This window comes from Raphanus sativus, chromosome 9, assembly GCF_000801105.2.
Source record: "Raphanus sativus cultivar WK10039 chromosome 9, ASM80110v3, whole genome shotgun sequence".
In the NCBI taxonomy this organism is placed as follows: domain Eukaryota; kingdom Viridiplantae; phylum Streptophyta; class Magnoliopsida; order Brassicales; family Brassicaceae; genus Raphanus; species Raphanus sativus.
Genome location: NC_079519.1, coordinates 11,730,970 through 11,745,558, shown reverse-complemented (window position 1 = coordinate 11,745,558; position 14,589 = coordinate 11,730,970). Strand labels below are relative to the sequence as shown.

Below are 14,589 nucleotides of genomic sequence, written 5' to 3'. Positions count from 1 at the left end.
TTTCACAATACTAACATTTTGTATAGATGAAAATGAACATAAACCTAAAAACAACTCCTAACAAAAATCATTAAGACACTTGATATACATTTTATGTTGAAACACATTTGTTACAAAAATAAATTTGTCAAAGGAAACATACCCGTCCTTTAAAAGGACGGGTCAAAATCTAGTACCATTTAAAACAAAAGGAAATACTAAAGTATTCCGGATTAACCTTTAAAACTCTATTAACCACAATGCGTAATTTGAGATGGGTCTACTAATTACAATATTTGTCCAATTTCTACGTCTCATCCTTAACAATTTAAACACACAATTTATACGCATCTTTTAATAATCTCTTATATATTAATTGAGAAACATTATAACCTTTAAATATAGTCACATTTCATCACCGGAATGAAATTCAGAATCCTTAGAAATATGTTGGTCCAATATATAATTTTCATTAAACTAATCATAAAATTAATTAAAATGTACAATTAATATTTTATTTTCTTTCCTTAAATACAAGCTATGGAATTATCAAATATAACTAAATATATAAATGATAAATTATGATTCTAATAATAAAGATTTGATAATAATCTATATCTCCTCAATCATTTTTGTTTAATTTTATATTATTAAAATAAATTAAAAAAAATCAAATTAGATATGAAATTAAATTGAGATTTTTTCGTATATGTTATATTTTGAATTTTTAAAAATGACAATAAATTACTAAAACTGTTAAAATTATGATGTTAAAAATTAATGATCAATGGTTTAACATCCCTTATATATTAATTGAGAAACATTACAAAATTTTCTGTAGTCACATGCCATTGCAATGACATACAGAATTTTTTTAGAAAATGGGTTGGTCCATTTTAATTTATATTATATTTTTTATTAAACTTATTATCAAATTGATAAATAGTCTACAAAAGAAAATTATCACACTTTCCTTAAATAAAAGCTATGGAATTACCTAATATAATTAGCGTATATATGACAGTTAATGATTATGAATAATAAATATTTAATAACAATTTTTTATCTTAGCTCTTTTTGTTTATATTTATATTATTGAAAGATATTAAACAATCATAATAACCATATAATAAAAAAAATTTATATTTTTTCTTATATGTTATATTTTAAACTTTTAAAACGACTATAAATTTTTAGAAATTTTAAAATCCCACTTTGAAAGTTTTGTGATGAATACATTCATTTTTGTTATAAAAAGATACAAATGATCATAAAACTATATTAATATAAATTTTTATTTAATAAATATTCAAATTAAATAATATATTTATATTAAACTAACAACTTAAAGCAAGAAAATTGGCTGTATCAATTTAGAATACTAAATGTTGTAACTCAAAGTAATTTGATTTTGGAAATAATACTAAGATGCTGGTTCTAAAACCATTAAAACGATTCTCAGTGAGTTAAAGTAAAGTATTAAAAAATTGTAGAACCTGATTTTGTAATAAAATTTTACTTGATGATCACATTACAATTTTTATAGGTATAAAAAGGATCAAAACTTTAAGCCCAAATCAATCATTTTCATCATAAATTTAAAATAGATTTCGGTTCCCAATTTCAATTACAATTACAAATGCTTAACCTAACATATAGATGATTACATAAAGAAAACATAATTGTATGTATATTAAAAATTCAAACACATATACATATTTAATTTGTCAATATTATATATTTTTAGTTTTTATTATATAAGTTCATCCTGCGCAAAATGCAGGTCTTATCCTAGCGATTAAGTAAATGGATCACGTACATAGTAGAATGTGTTTTGGTTTAAAGATTATTTCATAGCCTAAATAAATATGAACCACCATCACTTTCATTTAAAAATTTTGTTACAATAAAAATATAGGATTGGACAAAATCTGAATCCAAAAAATCGAACCAAATTCATTCTGAAAAGTATACTAAACTTTAACCAAAATTGCTTATATATCCGAACTGGTTTAAACTTTTAGTATTTAAAGAATCGAAACCGAATCCTATCCGAACGGAAATATTTCGGGTGTCCAAGTATATTTGAACCAGATTGATATACTTAAATATATTAACTATTTTAAAATTTTAATATCTAAGAGAATATACAAAATATATAAGTTATTTTAAAGTTTTCTAAAATACTTGAAAATATATAAAAACAAAATACATGTTTAAAGTAGGTAAACAATACTCAAAATACCCAAAATACTTAAATGTCTATTGATTTTATTCAAATATTTAACCTAAACTAATTTTAATGTGAAGTTTATGTATTTTGGCATAAATTATTCAAATTTATATGTTATATATTATTTTTATTTTTAAACTTTATTAATCAAAAATATATATGAACTTTAATTTAAAAATAAATAAATAGGTTATTAGAATCTAAATCGAACCTGCAAAAGTTTGAAATGAACTGAATCCGCAAAGATCCGAACTGAACTACATGATATCCGAATATCCATCTTTGATCAAGTGTAAAAAAGTTATCGATAGAAAATTGATTTTATTTATAATATTTAAATATATCATAGTTAAAAAAAATTCACTCCACGCAAATCGCGGATTATCATCTAGTTCTTTATTAATTCGTCGGCCGGTGCCTAAGCGAAGCAATATAAATCAATCTTACACGACAACAACTTGTTGTAATTAAAGACTAATTAACGACTTTTGTATGAGACTCATTGTCATGTTGTTTTCCAGCCAAGAACACCAAGTGGCCGATGTTAATGTTCTATTCTCTGTTCTCATATACTCCATTTTCGCTGTACGTTTTTTCAATACTCTTCAAATATGATTTTTTTTTTCTTTTAGAGAATTTTCTTCAAGATATGGATAGTTCTTAGGTAATATAATCTTAGAAGCCGTACCAATAATTGCTTCATTGCCAATTAGTTTTGACAGTTATTCAGGTAATTGTGTTGCTCGAAAAAGAAAAAAAAAACACTGGTAGAACAAAGCATTTAAAATGTGAAGCAAAACTTTGTCATATACAGATCACTTAATATTTTGAAACGCATCCTTTAAAACGCTGCAAATGATAATGTATGAGACAGATAGACGAAGTAGATATTTGTTCACTTTTTCGTTACATTCACAATTAACGTAGAAAATTAGGAAACGCTCCATTCATGTTCAATGGACCCGCGTCATCCGTCACAAATGGGAGTCTGTATTTGGACTTTCTCATTATTTTCCCAACTATTTCTCGAAATTCGGATCGCATTACAGATGCTTTCGGAACCATTTATAGACATATTTAAGAATGGACTTCTTAGGGATAAAACATTTCACTTTTTTTTTTGAAGAAAAAAACATTTCACTTTGTGTATCCGTTTCAGATCATATATCCGTTAGAATTTCAGGATTAAGCATGACTAAACTAAAATAGTGAAAAAACATTTCACTTTGTGTATCCGTTTCAGATCATATATCCGTTAAAATTTCAGGATTAAGCATGACTAAACTAAAATAGTGAAAGAATTGAGAGACTTATCAAGAAGTGATTTCGTGTTAATGAGATATATCACGTGAAAATGTGATATGGTGATTATATAGTATGTAAATATAACTTTCGAACCTTACAAAATTAAAGCATCATTCATCGCACAAAATGGAATCTACGGTCCGAGTGGGCGAACGTTAAAGATCCATTAGTTGTGCACGATCATATAGAAGAAACAATTGCTCCAATACCCTTATATCTCATTCCTTAATCTTCAAAGGACCTATTTTTTCTTTTAATTTTATATGGCAAACGGAAAATCACAAATTAAACTGGAAACGTGAATATTTTTTATTTGATTTATAGAATTTGAAAAAAATATTTCAAAAATAGAAAACTGTTTCTTTTCATATTTTCGTAAAAATCATCAAAATATGATTAAAAACTATTTTAAAATCTTTTTTTTTACAAATTTGAAAGGTATAGAATTTAAATCTTTGTCCATAGGTTCACTAATCCATAGGAGGGGTTAGGATTTAGTTTTGATGAAAGGATAGAATTTGATTTGGTAATTTGGATTTTGAAAATAGAATTATGAGAAAATAGTATAAAAGAGCAACGAAGTCCATAGGAGATTGATTCTAAAGAAATAGGGGCAGTGAAGCTCATGGTCCGTCATAGAGTTACATATTTGTTTTTGATACTCCCTAATTATTAAAACTTTCTTTCTTTTCAAATTATTTATTTTGTTAATTTTTTTTATTTACTTTCTCTGTATTTTTTCTTTTGAAATTTATTTTGGAATTAGAAACATCGATCTTGAAATTCAGTCGCAATTAAAATCATCAAAGACTGATATTCCGTCTGTTTCATTTTAATTATCGTTGTAAACTTCGACAAACAAATTAACAAAACATTTAATTTTGTATATTTACTAGATAAAACATCATTACCAATTATAACTATATTCAAACGAATAAAAACAATAAATTAGAATAAAAGTCAATAAATTTTGACTTATTGTAAAACGAAATTGTTTTTTACAACGACAACTAATTCAAAACGGAGAGAGTATTATAATATGGCTTATCGCAGTGTTAATAATAAAACTACTTGTTTGCAAAGTGTCAACAAATATAAAATTACGTATAGGAAATGCATGACAGACAAATTTGCACATAATGAAAGTCATTGATTACTTAGAGGATCGAGTTATTCCTCCGAAAGAGGAGATCTAATCCATGTTCATCACGTCACATGGACGTACGTACCTTGCATTTACTTGGCTTAAATATCGGCATAAACTTGTTGTAATAGTGCTCCAGTATTATTTATTTTATTTTTTTGTTTAACCTGGAAGTATCATAGGTTCATGAAGAAGCCCAAACTAATCTATAAGGAAAAATGCAGTCCATAGATAGATTTTTTATCGAATATTTAAATGAACCCTAAAACATAGATCTATATCCGTATTAGGTGACGAAGATAATTGTGATTTAGTTTCGTGCGGTAGGTGGATCGAACATGAAACATGTTAGTGTCTCAGGTCCACCACCTTACCACCCAACCACAATCACTGGATCAAGTATTATTTATTCTCGTTTCACGATATGCATAATGGCGAATAATATTATCTCTTTCACAAGTAAAATTAACAATCGTTTGCAAATCAATCACAATGGTAGATAGTTGCTCAAAGTAACTTTAAAGGTTGGTTTGTTTAGTTAATGTGTAAAATTAAAGTATAACTGATGCAAAAAAAGGAAAGAGTATAACTGATGCTTTATCAAAATTGTAACACATCAAATTACTTTTACTTAGAAATTGGCATATGACCAACATATAGTTTAAACGGCCATGACTAAAATATGATTCGAATAGTTTGTAGAAATGTAACATAATAAAAATGGTGAAATACTGTTACAAAAAGGTGAAATAACCATAGTTTGTAAAATGTTGAAATCTATGTATAACTAAAACTTTTGTCAGAAAAAGGAAAAAAAGAAGATATACATGTATAACTTAATTAACATATGGCTGAAAATGGTAGGGGAGTTATCGTTAATATGTCCCTAGCAGACTCAGAACGGTGTGATTAGTATCAACAAATATGGATATAATACAGTTGGATCTTAACATGCTACATGCATATACAAATGTGAACAACAGTCGAGCCTTAATTATATTAATTACTCGGCTGAGTACATACTAATTAACCATATCAAAGAAAACATAATCACAACGGTATCATCTTTATTGCTTACATACGTTATACTCCCTCTGTTTTTTAAAGATCCATGTTTTAGAAAAAAAATTTGTTTTAAAAAGATACATTTTTTACTTTTTCAATGTATTATTTAATGAAAATTTGTTAACTTCAAGAAAATTAATTGTGTTTATTGGATTTTTATTGGTTAAAGATTATAGAAAATTGTTATTCACAAAAATCAATGCATTTTTAATGTGATTTCTTAATATATGTGAAAAGTCTAAAATATGTATCTTTAAAAAACAGAGGGAGTATACTATTATATGAGAATATCTAATTCATAGTTGAAGTTGACTATGATATATAATATATTATACGATTTCTTGATCATTTTCAAAAAAAAAAAGTTATGTGTACATATAGACATACATAAAAGAAACCATAGATGACAGATCGAGATAAGATAATTAACCATATTCTCGTTGATAAAAAAAAGATCTATTCCGTTTGTATATATAATACACGTGAGATACAACATAGTTTCACAATTCTTCCCTATATACAGTATTTGTTCACACCCGAAAGACAAACCCTTAAACAACAACTAGATTTTAACCCGCACGTTCGTGCGGATATAATTATATTTTTTAAATATATTTTATATTATTAAAAATGTTTTAAATATATAATTTCTATTTTAGTGTTATATATTGTATTACTATATCATATTATTGTTTATATTTCTTATTCAGTATTATTAATATATAATGGTTTTTTAAAAAAAATTTACTTTGTTATTGATTTTTATTACTTACTAATATATTTTCGAGTTAGGTAAAATAAAATAAAAATATGAAATACTCAAATAGAGAACCCCATTCAAATTATGTTGTTTTCTTTAATTTAAACATTTTGCATATAATATATTTTTAAATTTTATTTATTTATATTATAGAAAATAAATATGACTAAAATAATTATATTTACATGTTGTGTTTAAGAAAATATACTTTAACATATCTCATTTTAGTATTTTACGGGATTTATTTATTTTAAATAATATAATCCTATTGTTTTAGTAAACTTTATACATAGTAGTATCTATCATACTATTTTATTAAATTTATTATATAGGATATTTGTTTTGGATGTTATGATATTAATTTCTATTTTTTTTTAAATTAAGACGTCAAAACATTAGGTTACTTTAAATTTTTACAACATATATAGTTAGTTTTTTTCAGGTACATTTCAAAAAGTTAATCTTTATTATCCATGATTCTGTCTTTTGTAAAATTTGAAATATTATCATTTTGAGTTTGAATATTTATTTTCAAAATAATATATTTTTTCGAGACAACTTTGGAAAATTACACAACTATTTGAGTTTGGAATAATACATGAATTTTGAATTTGTTTTGGTACTACATTACTGTATTATTTTATAAAATATTTGAATTTTTGGTAATATTTTTAATTCTTTTATCAACAAATTTTGTTACAATTAAAATAAAATAAAATTTATAGTTAAAATTTGATTTTTGTCACTAATATTTTAAATGAATTACTGAAATTTCATATTTTACTAATAACATATTTTTAAATAGTATATGAACTAAAGGTTATTATATACTATTATATTTTTTTATATAAACATTTTTAAGCAATATATTGCTAATAGTTTCAAAATAAATAAAAAGATAATGTATGGCTGTAAATATAAAATTTTAACTTATGTTAATACATTTATTTTAATATAAAAGTATTATATAGTTTTCGAAGTTTAATCCATTATAATGATGATCAATAATTTATTTAAGTTAAAAAATAAAATAATATTTTTTTGTTAATTTACCTATTTAATATATTTTAATATTTAATTCATATAGCACTTCTATTTTTATATAATATGGAATATATCATAGAATCTATAAAAAAGTTATTATAAAGAATTTTTTATTTTCTTTTTTATAATAAGTTTTAGTTAAATTTACTTATAATAATATTATATTACTAATTTCGAAATATATTAATGTGTTATTTATAAAAAAAATATTTAAATTTTAAACTAAGATTTTGTTAGATTCTTTCTCAGCAGATTTTATTATAATTAAAAAAATCAAATTTCTAGTTGGTTTATTGTTAATATATTTATAGTTGGTTTATTGTTAATACAAATAATCAAATATGTCATATTGACTAATTCTTTAAGTGGTCCTACTATGACTTGTTAATAGTAGATAAAAATAGAACCCTAAATTAATAGATTAGATACAAAACAAAACAAAAGGAAGCAGTAATTATCAAAATGTCCCAATTTCTGCACGCCCTAACGCTCGTCTTCGTTTTCCTCGCATCAACAAACATCCAAATAACAGCAACCACTCCACCATCCTACTCCAGAAATCACAATATGTTTGTGAAGACGGCATGCAACTCGACAACATACCCTGACAAATGCTACAAGTCCTTATCCTCCTACTCATCCACCATCAAATCCGACCCGATAAAGCTATGCACCACGGCGCTTAAGCTCAACGTGAATTCAGCAAAAGAGGCAGCTTCCGTCATCTCTAAGCTTCTCAAAAAGTCTCAGATATCCGCAGCCGGACGAAAGAATAAAATGTCACCGGAGAAGCCAGTGCCGTCTTAAATTTTTTTCTTGCCTTAGGCAAAATATTAAATAAAGACCCTTTTATAAAAAAAAATCAACTTTTATTTATTGTACTTCTGTAAATTAAAACAAAAAAATTGTGGTATTCAAATTTTTTTTTGGAAAATAAGTTTCTGTGTGTAAATTAGGTTTTGTTAATGGAAAATGAGAAAAGTGAAAGGTAATTTTTTTTGTTTTTATTGTATTTCAGTTAGGTTTAGTTAATCATGGACCTTTTAATTATAATTTTACCAACTAATTGATAATTTAACAAATAAAATAGACCTTTTTAATAAGTAAAATTAATATTAAAAAAATTTAGACCCATGGACCCATGGCAATTGCCCATGTTGCCATGGGTTAGAGCCGGGCCTGGGAGAAGCTTATCCTTAGGGACTGCCTTGAGGAGATGAAGGACACAGTTGTTGAGCTGAAGCAAGCGATCACAGAGATGAAGACTCTACGAGATGGTGACTCTGTGTCTGAGCATATAACGAACGTTAGGACGTGGGTAAGCGCGGCATTGACGGACGAAGGGACTTGTACGGACGGGTTCGAAGAGATAAAAGTGAGTAAAGAAACTAAGAAGAAGGTAACGAAGGTTGTTGAGGAACTTGCAACGACGACTAGTAATACTTTGGCGCTTATTACTAATCTAAGTTACTAGCGAATGATTAAAATAAAACTATTGTCAATGAATTATTACGATTTACGCGCGACCCCCTTGTGCATGTTTTTTTCCTTTCTACACGTCAAAATTGATGTGTGTTTACCACATAATATTGTAACGATGTTAGAGTTATTTTGTTGATTAAGGTAAATATATTATATAATTTATATTGGTACGTTCTTTATTATTACCTAAGAACTTATCGAGAATATGTGCGGGTTGGACGAGCAGTTCACAACCCTTCCAAAATAGCACAATTTGAGCTGTGCCCAGAATTCCAGATCGTATTTGCGGATGCTCCATTTAATTTTCATCAATAAGGCCCAGTTTCTTTGTAAAATTGCAAAACAGGGACAAATTTATGAAAATGCCATATATAGAGAAAATTTGAATCTTTTGGAGTACTGCGCACATGGCCCATTGGCCGTTAAGCCAGACCATAAGGGAAAAATAACTTCTTAGATCACCTCCATTGGTTAGAACTTTTAATGGATTCTTACAATTAATTTAATAATTTATTGTGTACTCTAAGAAGTTTAGAACTTCTATTAATGTAATTAGTTTTGTGACGTTCTAATGGGAGAACCTCCTATGAAGTTCTTAATTTTTTTTTTAGAAACTGTTTTTCTTATTTTTTGGTTCTGTCTTTTCCACAACTCTGCCTGCTCTCTACCACATGTCTGTTTGTTTCGAAGTCAAACTAAATTTTATAAAACTTATAAATTATTGAATTTGAATCTTCACTCATGGAAGGTTTTAAAGGAAGAGAGCAACTGATGCATAGTGTTTTTACATTTTTTTAGTTATTAGTTTTGATCATTTTAATGTTTAGAAGTTATATTTAAGTGTCATTAGATGTTGCATTTGTACAAAACAAAAGTTTCTGGGGTCAAATCATAATTTTAAAAAAATCAAGGACCAAAGATGCAAATCAGTAGAAATCAGCCATGTCTGTAGGAGAGTTGCAGAACGCTTGATGATGTTGTGGAAGCACCGTGGCCTAGTGGTCAAAGTTTAAAGGTTTCTACACCAAAGTTTGGGGTTCGAATCTCAGATGACGCAATTTCTACACCAGGAGGTCTGGGTTTCAATTCCCAGAGAAGGCGAATTATGCAGAATATTAGAGACAAGTCTTACAAGGGACTTTCAGCATGTCGTAAGGAATACCGTCAGGAATGGATTTCATAGGGCGGCTCATGATGATGCAGTCAAACATGAATTTTTATAAAGCAGGTAGAATGGTCAGTTGTAATATCGTCTATGTAATGTTTCTCGTTGTTTCTAATAGCATAATAAACCCGACAAAAAAAAACGCTTGATGTTGGAAACCCAGATTCGTCCCAGATTCGTCGACGCACGACCCTAATCCGAGCACTTTGAGCCGAGAATTTTGAATAGACAAAATTCAGCAACAACGAAGAACCACAACAATGGTTCTGAAAAAAAAACAAAAAGCATCAATAAAAGAGAAGACCAATACAAAGAGGACATATATGGAGCTCTTATCAATTCAAAAACCCTATATTAAGAGGCGGTTCTCTTGTTTTATTCTTTTTTGATTTATTTATTTTTGTTTTTTTCTTTTAGAACCTCCTCCAAAAACCATGGATGGAGGTGCTCTTAGTTCTCACTAGCCTTGGGCATCTGGATTTTCAGTTGGGATATGTGTCGGGTTTTTCGGATTTCAGATTAGGGGTGGGCAAATAAACCGAACCCGAAAATCCAAACCGAATCCGATCCGATAAAAATGAATCTGAACCGATCCGAACAACATAAATACCGAATGAATCTTGTTTTATGGTATTTTGGGTTATGGGTACACTACAAGAAAACATCGTTATTCTGAGGGACATACCGAAGGAAAATGAGTTCCTCATAATTTTCTGACGAAAAACAGAAGAAATATCGAGGAAACCAAGGAACGTGGTTTCCTCGGAATTTCCTCGGAAAATTCCGAGGAAGACATACTTCCTCGGTATATTCCGAGAGAATATCGAGGAAACCCTGTTTGTCGGAAAAAACCGACGAACATCCGAGGACATTTAATAATTATGACATTTAATTTGGAGATTTAGGGATTTTCCTCGGAATTTCCTCGGTATTTAACTTGGAGATTTAGCGATTTAAATGCAATAGTAATGTTCCTCGGAAAAACTTCAAAATATACCGAGGAAATTCCGAGGAACAGGGTTTTGCTCGGAAAAACCCTTAGTTTCTCGGAATTCTGTCGGAATATTTCGAGAGAAATTCCGAGGAAAACAAGGGTCTGGTCGGAAATTCTCTATGTTCCTCGTAATTCCGTCGGAATATTCCGAGGGAATTCCGAGGAACTAAGGGTTTTTAACCGAAAACAACGTTTTACGGATTAAATAACACGTATTCAACCTTCATTAAGTGTCTTAACCAGATTATGATGTCAAAAATTGCTGTTTTACCCGAAAACATTTTTTTTTTACAATTGCATGAACGAAAACCACACAACATAAGAGAAACACTTATACACTTTAATAAACGGCAAAGGGAATACTTACAATCATTTTTGAAATTTTGTTATTTCATGGTTTATGATCATCTATACAATGAAGCCTCAATGGTATGCATTACATATGTATAAGAAATAATATAGGGCAAAAAAAATTGACGTTTTGAAACCCAAAACCCTGCTTCCTCGGAATTTCCTCAGAAATTTCCGAGGAAAATTGGTTCATCGGAATATTTTCATTTATCCGACAACTCTAACCGCCAAATATTTCGCGAAAAAATAAATTAATGGAAACCTAGGAAATTCCGAGGAAATTCCGAGGAACTTTATAAATTATTCCGAGGACATTCTGACGGAAAAAGTCCGTCGGACCCCTCATTTTATTAGGTCGAGCCGTATCCTTCTTCCCCATTTCTCTCTTCCTCTCCTCTCCTCTCCTCCGCCGCAGAACCTCTTCTCCTCCATCGATTTCCGGCGAATCAAGCCCTATTCTTCCCCATTCCATCCCCAAATCATGTAAGGCCCCCTATCCCTCTCTATTTTCTTTAAAATCGAGTTTGACTATGGTGAGATTAGGGTTGTTATAGATTTTTGTTAGGGTGAATGGTAGGGTTGTGATTTGAGAGTTTGATTATGATTTTAGGGTTTAGGATTGTGATTATTTGTTGTATTCAGTTGATTTGGAATTTTCTTCTAAGTTTTTATTGATTGTGATTATAAAATCATTTACATATTTATTAAACATTTTTAATATCTATTTTTTTGCATTATAAAATCATTTACATATTTATTAAACATTTTTAATATCTATTTTTTGCATTATAAAATCATTTACATATTTATTAAACATTTTTAATATCTATAAATCCTTTTTTGTGATTAAAAACTATTATTTTGGATTTTTAAAAATCATATATATATATATATATATATATATTTATATAAAGTTTTTTTTATACTTTTTAAAACCTTTTTGTGATTAAAAACTATTTTTGTAATTATTAAATTTATAATTATTAAACTATATTCTATTTATTAAAAGATTTTTAATACTTATAGAACTTTTTTGTGACTAGAAACTATTTTTTGGATTTTTAAAATTTATATTTATTAAAACAAATTTTAAATATTTTTCAATTTATATTTATTAAAACTATTTTTAAATTTGTTTTTTTTTAAATATCGTCGGGAAAACTCCGAGGAAATTCTCAGGATGTAGTGTTCCTCGGAATTTTCCGACGATATAGTGTTCCTCGGAAATCCTTGTCTCTCGGTATTTCGTCGGAAATTTCCGAGAAAATTTCAAGGAAAAATAAATTTCCGAGGAGTCTTTTCTGAGGACCCTTATCCTCGGTATTTCCTCGGAATAACGTTATTCCGAGGAAATACCGACGATTACGGCCATCAGTATAACGCTGTTTTATATCTGATAGAACCCGCAACATTCAAAACCCCAGAAAGATTTTGTACCAAACATAATCTCAATTCCTAATATGTATTCAAATTACATTAACATATATTGAACATCTGAACCCGATCCGGGTTGGTGGTTTTATTAAATGAAGATTGATGGTTAAATGTGGCTGTTGACTTTTGAAATATTTAGATTTGGATTTTGTTATCATTAAACAACATTTCTCATTTCATGAGAATGTGGTTTTCATGTTATACTTTCATTTATTTGATTTTCTTTTTATCAATAAATATGTTTCCCTTTCATTTAATTTTGAATTATCATGGTTGACGTTCTTTTCTTATTTTTAAATCTATTTTACTTATATTTTGGTTACAAAAAAGTACAAATTAGGTATTTGAAACCCGATAAAACCGATTTTATTTATGTTTTGGTTACAAAATAGGTATAAATCAGATATTTTAAAACCGAAGAACCAAATGGGACCAAAACCCGAAAGTACATTGGGTCACCCGAGAAACTGAAACCCGATTGGATAAAACTGAAACCTGATTGGGACCCCGAATGCCCAGGCCTATTTCAGATATCTTGAAACTAGAGAAAATGGTACCGATCAGATAATTTAAAATTCCGGTTCGGATACGGTTTGGTACCTGTCGGATCCAGTTATATCTGAAGTAATCATAGAAAACTCGGTTCCGGTTTGGGTTTAGCTGTATTTATCCGAAAAATCCGAATTGGGTGTTTTTTACCCGACTTATCCGAATAAACGAATCAATTATAAGAGAGTAAGACCTATAAATAGTTAAATACTATAACTCTGAAACTAAATAAAAGTAGACTTTAACTAACTCACAGAAAATAAAAACAGTCTTGAACAAACTTAAACCTACCTATGTTAAATGAGTCGATGAACTAAAAATCAGATATTTTTGGATAGTTGTTCGGATCTCGGGTAATACCCGATCTGACCCGGTACCCAAAACATAAATGAAAACATACCTAATCGGGTATTTCACCATATCAAGATCCGACCCAAAACCCGATTTTTCAGATCGGTACCGTTTCGGATCTTCGGATCCGAGAAATATGCCCAGGCCTAGTTCTCACTTATTCTTGGGATAATGCATATTCCACTAATTTATTTCATCGGTAGGAAAACAATGCAACCATGCATCTTGTGTTTTATGCGGGAATTACTAAAGAGTCTTGACTTTGGTTAAGTCGAAGTTAATAACATCAAATTATGATAAATTTATTTTTTGTTACAATTTACGAGGAAAAATGAATTTCAGAGGAGTTTTTTCTGAGGACCCTTATCCTCGGTATTTCCTCGGAATAACGTTATTCCGAGGAAATACCGACGATTACGGCCGTCAATATAACGCTGTTTTCTTATAGTGGTATTATCCGAACCGAACCCGAATCTAAATTGATATATGATAGAACCCGCAACATTCAAAACACCAGAAACATCTTGTACCAAACATAATCTCAATTCCTAATATGTATTCAAAATACATTAACATATATTGAACATCTGAACCCGATCCGGGTTGGTGGTTTTATTAAAGCCCTGTTCGTATTGACGACGCAGTGCGGCAGCGTCAGCGACCAAAACTATAAAAGAAAGTTTAATGCCAGCTCAGCAACCAATAAAAGAGGAGGCTTGAGAATCACCGCTGG

The 14,589-nt window shown here is 28.7% G+C and overlaps 1 protein-coding gene across 1 annotated transcript; it reads left to right on the top strand.

Annotated features, from left to right (window-relative positions):
- The first annotated feature begins 7,992 nt into the window (after window positions 1-7,992).
- LOC108826949 (pectinesterase inhibitor 4-like) lies at window positions 7,993-9,004 on the top strand. The gene is made up of 2 exons (XM_018600294.1): window positions 7,993-8,325; window positions 8,720-9,004. The coding sequence occupies exons 1-2, from the start codon at window positions 7,993-7,995 to the stop codon at window positions 9,002-9,004; spliced, it is 618 nt and encodes a 205-aa protein (XP_018455796.1).
- Window positions 9,005-14,589: the final 5,585 nt, after the last annotated feature.